At 44.0% G+C, this 20,722-nt stretch overlaps 1 protein-coding gene across 1 annotated transcript in view; it reads right to left on the bottom strand.

Annotated features, from left to right (window-relative positions):
- Positions 1-672: 672 nt before the first annotated feature.
- The window catches only part of GUCY1A2 (guanylate cyclase 1 soluble subunit alpha 2), a 245,866-nt gene continuing 225,816 nt past the window's right edge, over positions 673-20,722 (bottom strand). Inside the window, 1 exon segment of the mRNA XM_040426272.1 lies at positions 673-912. Coding sequence (XP_040282206.1) covers positions 705-912 — 208 coding nt within the window. The 3' untranslated portion in view covers positions 673-704.

Here is a 20,722-nt window from a genome sequence, read left to right as displayed (position 1 = left end):
GCATATTTTATGATTCAGCTCTGTAAAGGTAAGCAGAATATTTGGAACCCTGTAAAACATAAAAAACTGAGCCGTGACACCAATAAATCAGTGCAGACTTTTGGATGGATTGACTCGCCGCCCAGAAGGTACAGTTCCGTGACAAATTGCGCTCTGCTACATCAGGATATTGGCCATGATTCCGTGGTATTGTTCCAGATTGAAATAGATTAGTGTTATCTAACTACAGGTCACGTAACAATTGCACGTCACTGTGGAGTTTGGCTGTGAAATGTCGACTGGGAACATAGCTGCCATTCACATTGTGAATGTATTACAAGCAGATGGCTAATCCTGTGCACGAACACTGAAACAAACCTAAAGTGGCGAGTCTATCGTTAAAAGTATATGAGCTGTGTGAACATTTTGTTAAACTCCTAGAGGACGTATTTGGGGTGAGATGGTTTTATTGTTGAAATGGAAACACCAGGGAAGGAATTTGGGGTTCTATCCTCCATGCTGGGTTCCCGACACCCGTCACTCACCACCCAAAATAAGTCATTATTGCCTGGCTTGATGCAGAGTTCTCACTGCTGAGTTCTTTGCAGTTAATGGCACAGTAGATTCTCTACACTCCTGCCTTGACCCATTGAAGGGCTTGTGCTTTTTTTTTTTCTTTTATCTTTATTTTAATTTTTTTTATAGTCTTTCATCTATAGGAGGTTTCATACGCTCGTTTCCCTAAGGTACATAGTGCCAATGTTATATGAAACCTTTCTCATTCTGACAGTTGTTAAGGGATGCTTTGGCTGTTTTTGGCCTTTATCCATCTCCAAGAAATAACAGATCCCTGGGATTTCCTTCGGAAAGTTTTCTGGAAGCTCCTCACGTGACCGAGGAATAAAGTGAAAAGATTCTTCCCCCTTCAAAAGCCTGCAGAGAAAAGAAAACACGAGAATGATTGAGATACGGGCTGAAGTAGAAACAGCATTTGCAACTGCAGATTGTTCTACACTTAGGAGACCATCTTCTAATGCTTAGTTCTTCAGAGCCTGGAGGAAGATAAATCCATGTCTTACATGCCAAACTACATTTCCTATCATCCTCTCTAGATTACATCCTGGTGGATATGTCTCATTCTTGTCAAAATTCATGCATGTAACGGTATTATGGATCCATACCAGTTCTATGCCGCATGGATCCATAATATGGTGCTCCAAGGATGAGTGGCACCATTTTTTAAAATATTTTTTTATTTTCTAAAATCTACTAATAGGCCAGGGATGGCCAACCTGAGGCTCTCCAGCTGTTGCAAAACTCCCAGCATACCCAGACTTCCTACAGCTATCAGCCTACAGAAGGGCATGGTGGGAGATGTAGTTTTACAAGAGCTGGAGAGCCTGGTTGGCCATCCCTGTAATAGGCAGTGACCAGGGGGGATTGGCCATAGACCTTACAGGTGGGCCGTTGCCTAGGGGGGCGCCTTAGTCGTCCTCATGGCCGGCCAGTGGAAGTTTTTGGGGATGTATTTTGTGCTGCTGGCAGTATTTTGTGATGGACTGTAGTATTTGGCTCTGTTGGGATAGTATAATGTGCCACAATATGGTATTACTGGCCCCGCCAACTTGTTTGGGCCCTGCCTTCCATCAATTTGGTAGCGATATCAGGATACAATCAAGGCACAAAATACACCGGCCAGGACACTCACATGAAGTATAAGAATCTTCTTCATTTAATTTTTTTCTTTTTTATGTCAAATAAAACAAACAACGCGTTTTGGGGGTACTCAAGCCCCATTCATCAGGTTCAAAAAGACTCAAGTATTTTTGAACCTGATGAAGGGGGCTTGAGTACCCCCGAAACGCGTTGTTTGTTTTATTTGACATAAAAAAGAAAAAAATTAAATAAAGAAGATTCTTATACTTCATGTGAGTGTCCTGGCCGGTGTATTTTGCGCCTTGATTGTATCCTGATACCGCTACTACTTTGTCTTTTGGAGAAGATTTGGCATCCTCTCCGGAACTTTTGGATACTACGGCAGCATAAACCGACAAGTGTACGCACGAATTTGCACGAAAAGTGCTAAACCTACAGCAGAGTTGTGCCTATTGATAGCACAACTCTTTAAGGTGAGCCTCCATTTTTTAGTTCTGTCAACCTGCCATAACTAACTGGAATATACTACCCTATGGTGCGCTTTCTTTATGCTTTCATAGCTACTCTACGCCTATACAGGGAGTGCAGAATTATTAGGCAAGTTGTATTTTTGAGGATTAATTTTATTATTGAACAACAACCATGTTCTCAATGAACCCAAAAAACTCATTAATATCAAAGCTGAATATTTTTGGAAGTAGTTTTTAGTTTGTTTTTAGTTTTAGCTATTTTAGGGGGATATCTGTGTGTGCAGGTGACTATTACTGTGCATAATTATTAGGCAACTTAACAAAAAACAAATATATACCCATTTCAATTATTTATTTTTACCAGTGAAACCAATATAACATCTCAACATTCACAAATATACATTTCTGACATTCAAAAACAAAACAAAAACAAATCAGTGACCAATATAGCCACCTTTCTTTGCAAGGACACTCAAAAGCCTGCCATCCATGGATTCTGTCAGTGTTTTGATCTGTTCACCATCAACATTGCGTGCAGCAGCAACCACAGCCTCCCAGACACTGTTCAGAGAGGTGTACTGTTTTCCCTCCTTGTAAATCTCACATTTGATGATGGACCACAGGTTCTCAATGGGGTTCAGATCAGGTGAACAAGGAGGCCATGTCATTAGATTTTCTTCTTTTATACCCTTTCTTGCCAGCCACGCTGTGGAGTACTTGGACGCGTGTGATGGAGCATTGTCCTGCATGAAAATCATGTTTTTCTTGAAGGATGCAGACTTCTTCCTGTACCACTGCTTGAAGAAGGTGTCTTCCAGAAACTGGGAGTTGAGCTTGACTCCATCCTCAACCCGAAAAGGCCCCACAAGCTCATCTTTGATGATACCAGCCCAAACCAGTACTCCACCTCCACCTTGCTGGCGTCTGAGTCGGACTGGAGCTCTCTGCCCTTTACCAATCCAGCCACGGGCCCATCCATCTGGCCCATCAAGACTCACTCTCATTTCATCAGTCCATAAAACCTTAGAAAAATCAGTCTTGAGATATTTCTTGGCCCAGTCTTGACGTTTCAGCTTGTGTGTCTTGTTCAGTGGTGGTCGTCTTTCAGCCTTTCTTACCTTGGCCATGTCTCTGAGTATTGCACACCTTGTGCTTTTGGGCACTCCAGTGATGTTGCAGCTCTGAAATATGGCCAAACTGGTGGCAAGTGGCATCTTGGCAGCTGCACGCTTGACTTTTCTCAGTTCATGGGCAGTTATTTTGCGCCTTGGTTTTTCCACACGCTTCTTGCAACCCTGTTGACTATTTTGAATGAAACGCTTGATTGTTCGAAGATCACGCCTCAGAAGCTTTGCAATTTTAAGAGTGCTGCATCCCTCTGCAAGATATCTCACTATTTTTGACTTTTCTGAGCCTGTCAAGTCCTTCTTTTGACCCATTTTGCCAAAGGAAAGGAAGTTGCCTAATAATTATGCACACCTGATATAGGGTGTTGATGTCATTAGACCACACCCCTTCTCATTACAGAGATGCACATCACCTAATATGCTTAATTGGTAGTAGGCTTTCAAGCCTATACAGCTTGGAGTAAGACAACATGCATAAAGAGGATGATGTGGTCAAAATACTCATTTGCCTAATAATTCTGCATGCAGTGTACATATAAACCTTCCATCAATTTGGACCAGGCTACAAAATGGGGACACTTTTACAATTTTTTTTTCCAGGGCCACTTTAAGTTCCCAGTCCGTCCATGGCTGTGACATCTGGCCACAGATTTAATGGTAACTAAAAAAAGTCAGTTCACTTAAATGGATTTGGAGAACCCTTCTCACAAGTACTGATCTGCACAGGGGCTCAGCAATAGGAGATACAGAGGTGGCAGGGCCCACATGCCTGACGGGGCTGGCCAAAAAGGATCTTTTGTCAGATATACAGTCAATGCAAAATGGTAGGTAGGGGACTTACAGATTTTGCATTGAAGCACAGGAGGTTCAAGCTGTTTTTGTGGTTCGCTGCTTATAAATGGCAGAAGCAACCATTGGAACATAGTTTTAAAATAGGAAATTCCTCTGTTTTCATATAATACAGAGTAATATCACTAAATTCACACTGAATAAACGTGGTACCAAAAATTACATGCTCATGGATAATACAAATAGCTCAAATGAATTTAATGGCACCATGCAATGCTCTTTTTCTCCTGCGGAGGGCAGTGTAGGGAAATTGAAAACTTATTGACAAGTTACCCCTTATTGTTGTTAGCAGTAATAAAAAACTATGGTCAGCTTGTTTTCAGGGGTTCCTTCTAATAAAAAAGAAATTTCCAATATGAACGAATGGCTTAGGCTACTTGCGTTTTTTGCCTGATCCGGCAGGGATCAGGCAAAAACGATTCCGTTTTTGATAATACAACTGTCTGCATCCGTTATGAACGGATCCGGTTGTATTATCTTTAAAATAGCCATGACGGATCCGGCATTAAAACCATTGTAAGTCAATGGGGGACGGATTTGTTTTCTATTGTGTCCGAGAAAACGGATCCGGCACCATTGACTTGCATTGTGAGTCATGCCGGATCCATTTTGCTCTGCATCACATGCCGGACAGAAAATCGCTGCTTGCATCGGTTTTCTGTCCGGTATGGAAACGCAACCAAAATGGAATGGAATACATTCGGGGGCACTCTGTTCCATTCAGTTCAGTTTTGTCCTAAGTGATAATGAATGGGGACAAAACGGAAGCGTTTTTCTCCGGTATTGAGCTCCTCTGCCGGATCTCAATGCCGGAAAATAAAAACACAAGTGTGAAAGTAGCGTTAGCGAATTGGATAGTGGAAACTTTGCAACACCACAGAGAAGAATATTTCAGTTTTTTATCTGAAATCAGCATAATGCAATGATTATCATTTGCACATAGCCGGCAGGGGAGGAATTTGGGGGAGTCAGTAAGCACTATCGAAAGTAGAGGTAATTAGAGAGCCCCCTGTGCAGTACTCTCACCACGGGAAACAGATGCAAAAAAAAAGAGCAATTAGCTTGGTGAAAAATCATTAGTATTCATCCTTTTAAAGAAGTGCTAGAATTATCTGTAATATGAGCAATTGTTGTAGTCTCACAGCTGAAGGCTATGACAGTAGAATCTCCTGGAAATGCTATCCCTCTCTGAATGATAACACATTGTTCTACATCCCGTTGACTTGTCAGGCAGATAAAACGTGGTTATTCGTGTACTAATTGTATATCGCCAGTCATATTAGGTTTCGTTTCACATAAGCCTCATGAGGCAGAACATTCAATAAGATAAATCCGGTATATGTAATATCTTTGTACTGACTGATCGTCTATTAATTCTGCTTATCGCCATATAACAGGAACAATGCAGATCTCATTTCGTTTTATAGTGTCCCTCGAATTGCTAAGTAGAGGGGGAGCGTGACTTTTGGTGGTAGTGGCTTCTGCATATAGACATAGGCATTGGTTCCATGTATGAGCCATTAGGAGGTGTTATACTGTGTCAAATCTCAAGCAGGGGCAGAAGACTTCTTTGCGCTGCCGAGATCATGACATGGGCAGTGAGCGGAGGTGTGTACCAATGGCACCTGGTCACTGTGACGCAGGAGCATCTGGAGCCATAGAGACGAGCTGTTCATGATCCTGAGGCTTCAGATGTTCCTGCGTTTCAAGGATCAGATGACATCAGTCCCAGAGCATGTGCCGCGGGCACTTGAAGCTGAGGTGCATACACTTCTTCTCATTGTGCATGTCAGAATCACGGTAGCGCAAGGAGGTCTTCTCTGCCTTCGCAAGATTTCACACGGCCATTGCTGATGTCAGGAAGCCAAGGGGTGTTCGGTGAGAGGGGAGGTTTATGAGAGTGACATGGGGGGCGAAGGGTGACTCATGAGCAGGGTTGCCAACCGTCCAGAAATTTCTGGACAGTCTGTAAAAATAGGTGACTTTTTCCTGCTTCCGTGAAAAAAAAATAGATGTGTGTGATTTTTTTGGACGTTGGTGATGCCTGATTAGATTCATTTGGTGGTAATGATCACCGTTTTGTAGCTCACAGTAATGAGTTATCCTCAGTATATTGAGCCATAGACATGTATTACTTATAATCTTCATCACTTATTACGGTTTTCCAATTTGTCCGTAAAAAAATGTTGTCTGTCCATGGTTTTGAGATAAGTTGTCAAGAAAAATGAAAAATTCTGGTTGGCAACCCTGCTCATGACTTACCTCATGCAACGCAATGCCCCAATGACTTCATGAGCTACCTGTTGGTAACGTCAGTTACATCTTCAAAGTCGATTTTTTTCAAAAACACACCACTTTTCAGCATAACTAAAACCATTTTGTGAATGATGGGAGCATGAACAGTAGGAACATGTAAATCGCTCTATAGGTCATTTCTGATGATGGGTTCCCTTTAATAGGTTATTTTTCTTCATAAACAACATGCCATGTGGATGAACAAAAGATAAATCTAAATCAAATAAATATTTGATGTGATCGCCCTTTACCTTCAAAACAGCATAAATTTTTCTAGGTACAGTGAACCTAAAATTAACTGTAATTAGAACTGTAAGTAAATATATGGGTATCAAAAGTGTTTCCAAAAAGTGTTTGCAAAGGTTCGTTTTTTCTGTAATTCTTTTGGCTTAGGCTAATAGGCTCAATCGATTTTTGTTAGAAGGGATCCTTTACAATAAGCAGATAAGAGGGCATCTTTCTGATTGGACCCTCATCTATGTGCAATTGTTCAAAAAGGGAAATGAAGAGTTGCCTGGCGCCCATCGACATCAATAGGCTTTATGTGTAATGCATGGACAGACTGTGAACTACGTGATAGCTAATCGATGTGGGTTTTCAGTGAAGGATTCCCCTCTGCTAGCTCATAGCGAGAATCAAAATAGGAGTCAAGATGGAAAATGTTAAGAACCAGCCTTAGTTGGTTAAAGATGAAAAGATATTTAATAAAGTCTCAGTCGAAATGTATGAGAGATTCAACAAAATCGTCTGTTCATTAGAAACCTTGAGAAACACAAGGCAAAATCAGCAACAGAAAAATCAGTTGAAGATTTGTAGACAAAAACAGGTGGTATTTAGTGGCATTTAGTAATTTTTTGGTGGTGGAATCAGTGGAATTTTTACAAACATTTAAAAAAAAAAAATTGAGTGAGGGTTGGGAATCCACCATCAAATCTGCTTCAAAGAACTAATGCTACTTCTCAAGCATTTTACAAATCAGCTGCTGAATGTGTATCATGAGGAAACACCCTCTGAAATAGCTGATTTTGCCCATTTGAACATAAGCCTCAATGTAAATGGGGACTAAAACAAAATAACTGCTTTTGGAAATATCAAAGTATAATCTTGAAATCTTCAGAAATTCACAGAAATCTGTTAACTTTTTTAAGGAAAAAAAGAAGAGAAAACATGTTTTTTCAATTTACGCTTTTAAGAAACGTAAAAAGTTTTACAATCACGCTCAATACATTTCTACTTGCTGGTGATAAAAATTGATTACTCTGATACAGTGTTCCATGTAATCTCTACAATCATGTCTTGTAAAACTGAAATGTGATCAAGTCACACGTTTTCCCCACACGTTGGGAATGGAGTTGAAGATATTGACTTATAGTGTAGACTGGAAGTTTACTCTTCGAATAGCTTTGGACATGTCTGAGAAATATCTGGTTATATCATTCTTTATTTTATTAGATTTAACCTGTATAGGAACAGACAAATTCGGGCCTTTAGGTATGTTTTTTTTTTTTTTTTTTCCCCTTTTGCTTGTTTGTTTAACATGTTTGGGTATAACTTTAATTTTTGTTGCACTTATGCTGTTTTAGAATTTGTAGGCTTGTAGTTTGAAAAAATAGCAAAAAAAAAATTATTTTTACATTTTAGCTATTCTATTCCGGTGTTACCCTAGAATAGATCGGAGGAGGCCAGAAAAAGTGTGTACTCATGCAAAACAGCTGTTATGTTAGTGCATCTGCTCTTCCCATATATTTCCTGGCTGCAGAGAGCCTGTATAGTGGTGCAGAACACTGTGCCTTGCAGTAGCACGCATAGGGAGTCTGCTGGGGTAGTGAAATAATACTGTCAGTATAACATGCAGATGACAGGGGTCGCTCTTAGAATCACTGCACACTTCACTTCAAGGTGCCCGGAGGGGCGTTAATATCCTTCTCTGGAGCCCAGTAACTCCCCCCTTCAGTGCCCAGCCCGCCTTCCTTTAGAACCCGAGCACGCCTCTTCCAGCATAAGTAACTGCCCACACCGAACTCTTAGTAGTAACACTTTAATATGCTCAAACCAGGTGACAGATTCCGTTTAAATGCTTATACAAGTAGAGCCCCACTGACAGAGTGGAGAGGGTATCAGCAGTAAGTTTGTGTTGATGTCACAGATTATTTCGCCCTTCCTCTGATCCGTCAGAACAATAACCCACAAAAAAACAGATCCTGTCTGTGGAGCATCCGCCTTCACTTGGTTAGCATTTGCTCAATAATCCATCGGTATTGCTAATGCCCAAAAAAACAGGAGTGGATCTAAAACAGAGATGACAAGTGAATGGAATATTTGCATGTCTTCTGTGTTTTGTACCCACTCCTGATTTTGGTTACCAAATCATAAGCCAATTCTGATGGGACCATACAGGCCTTACAGCTTCTACACAGACAGGATCCGTTGTGCGTCTCATTTTCCCTTCCTTCTGACAGATCAGAAGTGTCAAATAAATGATGATGTCAGCCAGGCCGAAAGCAAAAATAGTGGACTAGTCATAAAGTTGGGAGGGTGGGAACAGCATGAGTAGGCCACAGAGTGGCACAATGACAGAGCCTGGAGGTGTCGGCAGAAGCATCAGGAGGAGCCCACAGAGTGGCACAATGACAGAGTCTGGAGTTGGCAGCAGCATGAGTAGGCCACAGAGTGGCACAATGACCGAGTCTGGAGATGGCATCAGCACGAGTAGGCCGCAGAGTGGCACAATGACAGAGTCTGGAGGTGGCAGCAGCAGCAGCATCAGTAGGAAGCCACAGAGTGGCACAATGACAGAGTATCGAGTTGGAAGCAGCAAGAGGAAGCCACAGAGCGTGGAAGTGGCGACAGCAGCAGCAGGATAAGGCCACAGAGTGGCACAACAACAGAACATGGAGTTGGCAGCAGTATGAGGAGACCACAGACTGCCACAATGACCGAGTCTGGAGATGGCATCAGCATGAGTAGGCCGCAGAGTGGCACAATGACAGAGTCTGGAGGTGGCAGCAGCAGCAGCATCAGTAGGAAGCCACAGAGTGGCACAATGACAGAGTATCGAGTTGGCAGCAGCAAGAGGAAGCCACAGAGTGTGGAGGTGGCGGCAGCAGCAGCATCAGGAGGAGGCCACAGAGTGGCAAGGTGACATATTGTGGATAAGGCAGCAGCAGCATCAGGATACCACAGAGTGTCAAGGTGACATAGTGTGAAGATGGCAGCAGCTGCATCAGGATACCACAAAGTGACCCGGTGACAGAGTGGGGTGGTGGGTGGCATTAACAGTACCCACTGACAGAGGTGGGTAAAATAAGGAGCACTTGTCATCAGATGTGTGGCATCAGGTGGGTGGCAGCATCAGAGTAGTGGCTGAGACAGGTAGCCAGAAGACACCAGTCTCTTTTGTCAAAGTGTTGGTGTGGCACCATGGATTATCTAGTCTGATGCATCAGGCATTGGTGGGTGGAAATCCTGGCTGATCCACGCCTGATTCATCTTGACAAAGGTCAGTCTCTACACATTTTGGGTGGACAGGTGAGTTCTCCTTGGGGTAACTATGGCCCTCGCCGCACTAAACACCCGCTCTGATGCCACAATACTGGCCGGACAGGACAGCTTTTCCAAAGCAAACTCGACTAGTTTCGGCCACAAATCCAGTTTGACTGCCCAGTAGTCCAGCGAATCCTCAATGTGGGGTGGCAGGGTGCTGTTCAAGTATGCCACCACCTGCTGGTTCAGGTCCTGCTCCAGGTCTACCTGCTGCTGCTGGTGAGTAGTTTCTTCTTTATGAAAGCTACTCATCAGTGACGGTAGACTCAAGCTGGTACTGCTTCTGCCTCCCCACCCCTCTCCAGCAGTCATGGCAGAGGAACGTGAGTGCAGAGGGCCCCCCCGGTCAGACCTACGAGAGGATGGACGATGGTGCAGATAGGCAACTCACTACATAGGACGTCTCTGTAGTAGTTCAGTTTGTCCTCCCTCTTAGTGGATGTAAAAAAAAGCCCCCATTCTGACCGGTAGCAAGGGTCCAACAAGGTGGAGAGCCAGAAGTCATCCCTCTGCTGAATGGTGACAATTCGGCTGTCACTACGCAAGCAAGTGAGTATGCATCCGGCCATTTGTGCAAGTGACTCAAAGGGACTCCCTGCCTGCATCTCCACTGCATACTGCCACGGCGTGTTGGGTCCTCTGTCTCGTCTTCCTCATCGCCCTGTAGCTCCTCTGGCTCTCCTGTCACCTGAGTAGAAAAACCACCCATTTAGCTACACATTGCTTGTGCATTAATGTCTTCCTCCTCCTCCAGTTCAGCCCCCACAGGGCTCATGTGGCCGTGAGATCTAGGTGCCACATCTCCAGTGCCCTGACCAGCCATTGTTACCAGCATCTGTTCCAGGACATGAAGCAGTCGTTCATCCCTTAGTCCTGGCAACTGACAAATAATGTGGCATCCTCAAAGGGCCTGAACAAACGACAGGTGTCATGCATGAGCTGCCACTGGCTCACATCGAAGTTACACAGGGGAGTACTCCAATCCGCATGGATCATCAAGAAATCGTTGATGGCCTTTCTCTATTCGTATAGTCGTTCCAACATATGGAGGGTGGAATTACAACGGGTGGAAACGTCGCATATGAGCCTATGTTTGGGGATGCTGTTCTGCCGCTGCAGCTCAAGGAGGGTGTGCTTTGCAGTGTACGAGTAGCTGAAGCGCATGCAAAGTTTCCTGTTCATTTTTAGGATGTCTTACAGATGGGTGGAAGACTTCAGGAACCACTTGACAACCAGATTGAACACGTGTGCCATGCAGGGCGCATAGCTCAGCCTTCCTTGACGCAGCGCAGACACCATGTTCTTCCCATTGTTGGTCACCGTGGTTCCGATTTTGAGTTGTCGCGGAGCCAGCCAGGATTCAATTTCTTGATAAATCACACGGAGCAGTTCCTCCGCTGTGTGACTCAGTTCGCCAAGGCAAACTTGGTGCAGAACAGCGTGACACCGCTGTGCCCTGCACATGTGGTATGCTGGAGGGGCACTGTGACTTGTCCCTGCAGTGGAGGCTGAGGACACGGTGGAGGATGAGGAGGATAAGGAGGCAGAGGCGGACATTGTTGCAGGACCAACGGCGTGAGAACGTGGAGGCGGAGGCGGCGTGACCTGACCAAGTTGCTGGTGTGGCTGTGCAGAAACCGCATTAACCCAATGGGCCGTAAAGGACATTTACTGTGCCTGACCGTAGTTACAGCTCCACACGTCGGCGCTGCCGTGCACTTTGGCAGACACCGACATGCTCAAGGACTGGCCCATTGGACTTCTGTTCTACATATTTGTGCAGGCCTGGCACTGCCTTTTTTGGCAAAGAAATGACAGCTTTGGACTCTCCACGTCGGCTCGGCACAAGCCATCAGTTCTCTGAAAGGTGCAGAATCCGCCACTTGAAAAGGGAGGGACTGCAGCACTAGCAACTTGGACAGGAGCATGTTCAGCTTCTGCGCCGTTGGATGCGTGCACGCATACTGCTGTCTCTTGGCAATCGCTTTGGAGATCGATTGCTGATGGAATGAGTGAAGAAGAGTAGGAGGAGCAGGAGCATCAGGAACATCAGACGATGGGAGGGACAGACAGCTCCCTTTGGTTGAGGTGTTGGAGCCTTGACTGCCATAAACGAGGTGCGTGCCAGTGGGTGATGCAGCAATTGCTGCAGCAGGCTGGACCACCACATCAGAGCCACGGCTCTACCAGGCCACTGGGTGGCGACGCTGCAAACGTTGAAGCAGGGCCGTAGTGCCAACATTGGCACCCTGGCCACGGTTCACTTACTGCCCACAGATTCTACATATGGCCTCCGACGGCTTTACAAAAAACTGCCATACCGCCAAGTAGGTGATTTTCCCCCCAACAGTCCGCACTGACTGACTGCTACCGCCGCAGCCTCCTTGAACCCCTGCACCACTACTTCCCGGGCAGGTAGCTGCTGCAAAGCAGGTGGTCTACCCCGTGCCTGTTTGGCTTCCAATCTCCCACTGCTGCCACCCTGCTGACTCCCGGCCACCCTATCGGCTTGCTGGCTCCTCTGCTGGCTCACAGGCAAGCTGCCACCCTCTTTTCCTGATGATAATGAAGCCCCTTCTGCACCCGGCTCCCAAGTGAGATCGGCTTCATCATCATCGAGTAGTGTCTGCACGTCACTGATGTTCTCCTCAACGGTATCTGGGTCAGGAGCTCGCAACACCACCTCCCACGCCACTCTCCTCATCACTACTTGCTCGCCTAGCTGAGGAAGCGGTGTATGTCTCCTCCAGATCTTTGCTGGCCAGTAACTGCTGACTGTCCTCTAGTAGCTTGTCCTCGCTGTATAGTGGAGCTGAGCCCACAGCATGCAATACTTCTTTGGGTGATGGTACAGCAAAGGACAGAGGCCGGTTGAGGACAGGTGAGGGCACAGGGCCTGCTCCCGGGCCATGCCAACTAAGGGTTGTGTCTGAAGAACCCACCGACTGTTGGCTGGGGGTGTCTGAGGTCACTTGGGACGAAGTGGATGACTGAGTTAACCAATTAAAAACCGCTGGGTTGCTGGTCAAGACACGACCGCTAGATAACACTGGGAGCTCAGGCCTCTCGCTGCGACTCCTGCTGCCACGACCCGTTAGTATGCTGCGACCTTTGCGTGCACCAGAAACATTTAGGCCTCTGCCACTCCTCTGTGCATGGCCTGGCACTTATCTGCCTGACATACTTTTAGCTGAACTAAATAAATTAAACGCAAATTAAAACAGCCCTAAAAGTGACAAATATATTTTTCTTGTTGTACTTAAATATGCCCCTATACGCTTTCGCCAAAAAATAATTGCAGAAGTGAACTGAGAATATATTTTTCTTGTAGTACTGAAATACGCCCGTATAAGCTTTCACCTGGAAAAAAATAAGCAGTGAAGTGTGTATAGATTTTTTATTTTTGTTACGGAAAAATGCCCCTATACGCTTTCACCAGGAAAAAATTAAGCAGTGAAATGTGTGCAGATTTTTCTTTTTGTTACAGAAATATGCCCCTATACGCTTTCACCGGGGGAAAATGAAGCAGTGAAGTGCGTATAGATTTTTCTTGTTGTTAATGAAATACACCCCTATACGCTTTCACCAGGAAAAAATAAAGCAGTGAAGTTCGTATAGATTATTAATTTTTTTATGAAATACGCCACTATACGCTTTCAACAGAAAGAACTTAAACAGTGAACTGCGTATATATTTTTCTTGCAGTACTAAAATACGCCCCTATACGCTTTAACCAGAAATTACTGCAACAGTGCAGTGCGTATATATTTTTCTTTTTTTACTGAAATACGCCCTTATACGCTTTCACCAGAAAGAACTGCAGCTGTGAAGTGTGTATATATTTTTCTTTTTTTAATGAAATATGCCCCTATACGCTTTCACCAGAAAATACTTAAACACTAAACTGCGTATATATTTTTCTTATAGGACTGAAATACCCCCCTATACGCTTTCACCAGAAAGAACTCCAACAGTGCAGTGCGTATATATTTTTCTTTTTTTATTGAAATACGCTCCTATATGATTCCACTAGAAAAAACTGCAGCTGTGAAGTGTGTATATATTTTTCTTTTTCCACAGATATACAGTAAGCCACTAAAGGCTTTTTAACATGGCACTTGCACCCCAAGAACAAAAAGTTGGAATGACAGAGCTGTATAATGGCTATTTGGATCCCCAAATTATCTTTCCCTGCACTTGTAAATTGCTTTTCTAGCACTGTCCCTAGCGCCTTCTGACCTGTCTCCCTGCACTAAGATGCTGTGAAATGATTCCTCCCTATCCTTTTCCTTCACTTATAAATCGTTTTTTCTTTTTTTTTTGGCACAATCAAGTTTTTCCAATTGCTGTTCCTAGCGCCTTCTCATGTCTGTCCCTGCACTCAGAACGCTGGAAAATGTCTGAATCCAAGATGGCTGCCGTATTTATAGGGCTGTGACATCACAGGGTTGGCTGGATGCTGGTTGGCTGCATGTAGGCATGTCAATCTGGATGATCCCGCATTCCTAGAGTTCCTTTCCCCATGTCCTCAGTCCTCACACATGTAGCCGTCATTTTAGGCTACAGCGAGGAAATTCGCATTAGTTGCAAATCGAATTTTTCCTGAAATTCAGATCAAATTCCACTTCATCAGCTTCGATTCGCTCATCTCTAAATATAATGCTTTTTTTGTGGTGATTATTTTTTGTGTATTTTTTTATTTCATTTCTTCGTTTACTTTTTTATTCTCTTTTTTTCCCATAAAAGACCATTGGGAGACTTTAATATTTTTTTTAATATATTTTTTCACTATACCTTAACCATCTAACTGGGGCTTCAGATAAAGGGGAAAGATGTCCTGTTGCCATGACAACTGCTAACGTTAGGGCTGTCTTGAGTTTTGTTAGAACCAGCAGCAGTAGCCACCATCTACTGGGCTTCTGCCCATCATGTGGCCAGTCACGACTACCAGGACCAATAGGTACAGCTGTGCTGCTGCTGCTTGCTTCCATTTGGTTCATGGTGCTCATCGAGCTCTGTGTATATGGGCATAGAGAAGACAGAAGCCATGAAAACCAGTTCTGTCTTCTCTAGGGTCCCCAACAATGTTTTGACAGTGGAAGGCTTAACCAACGCCATAAATGTACTATGATGCTGGCTTTAAGCTCTTGAACCACCCACCATAAATATACCGTGGGTGCCCCTAAACTAGTTAACTGATAAATGTGTAGTAAGCATAGTAGAGGTTAATGGGCAGCATTTGAAGTTGAACTGAAGAATTCCATTTTTTTCTGTTGAAAATATAAAGTCCAGTTTTCATGTAAAGATGAAATTTTCTTTGAGGATATCTTTGGCTCCCCTAGACATGGAGAACTTCATGCTAATATCCAGAAATAGAGAAGGAATGATTGCTCACACCCTAAATATTTTTGTTTGAAGTGAGTTCAAAACATCTCAAAAGTGGGTTTTCTTCTGGAAATTCGGTCATGATCTCCTCTAATCATAGCTACTCCCGATTCTTAAGGTACCCATGAATAAAACGATTCCTGTTTTATTTTATTTTTTCATAGTACAGTCTGTGGAGTGCTATATTTAAGTTTCCATTCCAGAATAAAATCCTTGCTTACGTCACAAGGCAGATAGATCCTCCAAGTCTGTAATTCAATTATGCTATATCTGTGAGCATAGCTGGCCTCTGGAGAAATTATACTGTTATCTCTTAGTGGATATACCCTTCGCCGCTAAGTCAGACCATGAACTGGAGTACTGTACTTTCCACAAGAGCTCCCTATGTTGAAGGACCCTGTTTCTAATTTAATCCCAGTACTAATAGCTTGCCTCTCTGCTTAGCTGGAGGTCAAATGAAGGACATGACGATCCAAAAACTAAATAGGTTTTACTCTTTAGCTGTAGGAAACTGAAGGTGAATTCATCCGCACTTTCAATTTTATATGGAAAAGTTCCATAATAAAGATATAAACATCTGCATGTGAAATGCTTAAAGGGGTTTTCCAATGGACTGTCTAATATTCATTTAGAAGTGACTTCTTTTGACCAGCACTCGACACATTAGGTGGACACTGAGAGAGAAATATATTAATTAATTGGAAAACGTCTGTGAAAGCAACAATTGACAAAACATTATGCAGTAAAATTCTATTTAAATACATTAGTAGAACTTGACTATGAGGTATTGTAGATTATTGGATCTACTATGGGTAGAGAAAAAGAGCTTGAAATATAAAGTTAATACAAAAAAATGTTAGAAGAATGTCATACTTTGCCCTCGATCCAGTCACATGTATATAGGGTTAGTCAATACTGGGATAGGATAATGGCCACAGTGATGTCACAGTACAGGGATAATGGCCACAGTGATGTCACAGTACAGGGATAATAAACACAATAATGTCACAGTACAGGGATAATTAACACAGTGATGTCACAGTACAGGGATAATGGCCACAGTGATGTCACAGTACAGGGATAATAAACACAATAATGTCACAGTACAGGGATAATTAACACAGTGATGTCACAGTACAGGAGAATAAACACAGTGATGTCACAGTACAGGGATAATAAATACAGTGATGTCACAGTACAGGGATAATAAACACAGTGATGTCACAGTACAGGGATAACAAACACAGTGATGTCAAACTATAAGGATAATAAACACAGTGATGTCACAGTACAGGGATGATAAACACAGTGATGTCACCGTACAGGGGTAATAAATACAGTGATGTCACAGTACAGGGATAATAAACACAGTGATGTCACAATCCAGAGAGATAATGAACACAGTAATGTCAAAGCACAGGGATAATAAATACAGTGATGTCACAGTACAGGGATAATAAACACAGTGATGTCACAGTACAGGGATAATAAATACAGTGATGTCACAGTACAGGCATAATAAACAGTCATGTCACACTACAAGGATATTAAACACAGTGATGTCACAGTACAGAGATAATAATTACAGTGATGTCACAGTACAGGGATAATAAACACAGTGATGTCACAATCCAGAGAGATAATGAACACAGTAATGTCAAAGCACAGGGATAATAAATACAGTGATGTCACAGTACAGGGATAATAAACACAGTCATGTCACAGTACAGGCATAATAAACACAGTCATGTCACACTACAAGGATATTAAACACAGTGATGTCACAGTACAGAGATAATAATTACAGTGATGTCACAATACAGGGATAATAAACACAGTGATGTCACAATACAGAGATAATAAACACAGTGATGTCACAGTACAGAGATAATAATTACAGTGATGTCACAATACAGGGATAATAAACACAGTGATGTCACAGTACAGGGATAATAAATACAGATGAGCGAATCAAAGTTGGCGAAGTGGAATTCGTTCCGAATTTTAGGAAAAATTTGATTTGCACAGAGTCCGAATTTCCTCACGCTTCGTGGTAACGAATCACATTTTTTCCTAAAATGGCTGCTGCACATGTTAGAACATGGAGCAAAGAACTCTGGGAACGAGGGATCACCCACAATGCCATTCATGCAGCCAATCAGCAGCCAGCCCTGTCATGTTACAGCTCTATTAATAGCCTCAGCCATCTTGGATTCTGTCATTTTCCAGTGTACTTAGCGCAGGGAGAGACGTCACCAGGCACTAGGGAAAGTGCTAGGGAATACTTTACAGCTTTTATTTTGCTGAATAGAAGTTCAGGGAAAGATCATTAGAAGTGTAGGGAAAGGATAGAGAGGAATTATTCCACACTATAAAAGGAGAACAGGGTTCAGTAGGGGAATGTACAGACTGGGTAATGGGAACAATCCTATTACACCTTGCTGCACTGACTGGGGATCCAAATTGCCATTACAGCCATTAACAGGGTGTAGTACTAGGAAATATTTCTATGTCTTATTAGTTATATGTTCTAAAGCCTTTTTTGGCGTGTATTACTGGCAAAACTAAGGACTTATTAGCCATTGTGTGGTGAAGTAAGAAAATTGCAGCCCATTTTGGTGTGTATTAGTGGCAAAAAAAGTATTATTTGCCGTTGTGTGGTGAAATGACAAAATTACAGCCATTTTTGGGGTGTATTAATTTCCTTTTTATTTGCTTATTTGATCCCACAGTATGTCAGACAGAGAAGTGACAGGCCCTGCACAGGGGAGGGACAAAGGCCTAAATGTTTATGGCGCAGGCAGAGGTCGCAGCAGAGTAAGGGGGCGTGGCAGCAGGGGTCACTTTGAGAGGCCTGAGCTCCCAGTGTCATCTAGCGGTCGTGTCTTGACCAGCAACCCAGCGGTTCTTGAATGGTTGACTCGGTCATCCACTTCGTCCCAAGTGACATCAGACACCCCCAGCCAAGAGTCAGTGGGTTTGTCAGACACAACCCTTAGTTGGCATGGCCCGGGAGCATGCCCCGTGCCCTCACCTGTCCTCAACCTGCCTCTGTCATTTTCTGTTCCCTCAACCAGAGACGTATTGCAAGTTGTGGGCTTATCTCCACTATACAGCTAGGACAGTCAGCAGCTACTGCCCAGCCAAGATCTGCCGCTTCCTCCGGTAGGCGGGCAAGTAGTGATAAGGAGAGTGGCGTGGGAGCTGGTGTTGCGAGCGGTAAGGCTCCTGGCTCAGAGACCATTCTGGAGGACATCAGTGATATGCGGACAGTACTCAATGATGATGTGGCCGATCGCACTTGGGAGCCGGGTGACGAAGGTGGCAGCTTGCCAGTGAGGCAGCGGCGGAGCCAGCAAGTCGGTAGCGTGGCCAGGAGTCAGCAGGGTGGCAGCAGTGGAAAGTCGGGAGCCAAACGTACCCTGGGTAGACCTCCCGATTCGCAGGAGCTTACCTGCCCGGAAAGTAGTAGTGCAGGTGTTCACGGAGGCATCGGCGGTAGCAGTCAGTCAGTTCGGAGTGTTGCGGGTAAAATCACCTACTCAGCGGTGTGGTCGTTTTTTGTTAAGCCACCAGAGGAGGTGAACTTGGCCATTTGCTGAATTTGTGGGCAGAAGGTGAAACGTGCCAGGGTGCCAATGTTGGCACCACGCCCCTGCGTCAACATATACAGCGTCACCATAAAGTGGCCTGGGAGAACCGTGGCTCCAATGTGGTGGTCCAGCCTGCCGCAGCAACTGCTGTATCGACCAGTGGCACGCACCCGATTTCAGGCAGTCAAGGCTCCCCCAGCCGAAGGGAGCTGTCTATCCTTCCGATCATCTACCGGTCCTGATGTTCCTGCTCCTCGCCCTCCTACTCCTCGTCAGTCATTTTTGTGCCTGCTCCTGTTTGGTTCTGTTGGGGTTAACTCCCCTGATCTATGCCTGTGGATCTGTGCGTGGGTTGGGCTTCTCAGGTGCCTCGTTAAGCAGCCTTAAGTTTCTGTGAGCTGTGGGGCTTGGGATCAGTCAGTCCTGTTTCATTCTAGGTGTAGCTCCTTGCTGCTGACCCAAGGGGTCTTACCATCTGCCCATTTGTATGGTTCCGCCTGGTTTTACATTGTTGTATTCTGTATATTGTATCTTGTTTGTCCTTGCCTGATCTGCATCTGACCTGTATGATGCTCTGTTCTTGCTCTGTATCATGGTTGTTATTTATGTCCTGTAGGTCATGATGGCCTAGCAGTGAGTAACTGCGTATTGTCCATGTTCGCCTAGCAGTGCGTAACTGCGTTTTGATAGTCTGGCAGTACTTAACTGCTTTTGCTTGTGTCCCTCCCTTGTCCTGTCTGGCAGTGTCTCACTGCTTCCATGCTGCCTTTGTGAGAAAAAGAGTCCCTAGCTTCCCTGGAGGGGGAAACACCAATCTGTATCTGTATCTGGCTCTGTATCGGTATCCCTGTCTGTCTCCGTGGGTACCCTTGCTGGTATCTTTCGTTATGCCGGACCAGCTGCCACTGACTTGGTCTTACTCTTGGAGTCGCCCCTGGCAACTACCGTGGCTCAAGTCTATCCTCACCACCAGAGGCTCTAGTCAATACCTGGTGTTGCTTAGTCACGCCCCTCCAGAGTCTAGCCGGTCAGTGGCAAAAGTGGGTTCGCACCTGCTGGTTCGTTACACCAAGAGACAACAGTATTAGTGTTGAGCGCGAATATTCGAATTGCAAAATTTTTTATCGAATACCGCCACTTCGCTAATTCGCGAATATTTCTAATATAGTGCTATATATTTGTTATTTCGAATATTCAGTTTTAAAAAAAAAAAAATTATTGTTACCCTAGCTTTTCAAAAGGCGGTACTTTTAAGAGATGATTCCCTGCTCCCTGCCCGCTCAAGTCAGTGCCCGTTGCCGCCTCTATCTACTTCCCGTGCGCATGGAGCGTCCCCATCACCATGGGAACGCCTCCATGCTAGAATGTACTGTCGGATTTGAGAATCAAGTTGCAATCGCAATGCGAATAATATAACTTGAATAAATCGCATAACGATTTTACCTTGTACCTGGTTTACAATGGTTGGCTTTCTTGAATTAGCGAAGATAGAGAATATTTCGTTTTGACTAATAAATATATTCGTCATCCTCGCTAATTGAAAGTAATTTAGTAAACCAGGTCTAAGTTGAAATCCCAATGCGATTAATTCAAGTTATATTAATCGCATTGCCATTTTAACTTGTAGCTGCTGCTGGGTCTCTAATGGGATGGGTCAGCTTGCTAGAATTTACGAAGTTAACGAATATGGAATCTAGCAGTGCTAATTTGTAATCGCAATGCGATAATATTTGCTATTATTATTAACCGCATTGCGAATCCAACTTTTATAATCCACTATTCTTAGATATAGTACTATATTCGTTATCCGACCGTTAATTCTTCC

The sequence above is a fragment of the Bufo bufo genome, chromosome 3 (assembly GCF_905171765.1).
Source record: "Bufo bufo chromosome 3, aBufBuf1.1, whole genome shotgun sequence".
NCBI lineage: Eukaryota > Metazoa > Chordata > Amphibia > Anura > Bufonidae > Bufo > Bufo bufo.
The sequence above is the reverse complement of the archived record's forward strand: the minus strand, read 5'-3'. Positions and strand labels throughout refer to the sequence as shown.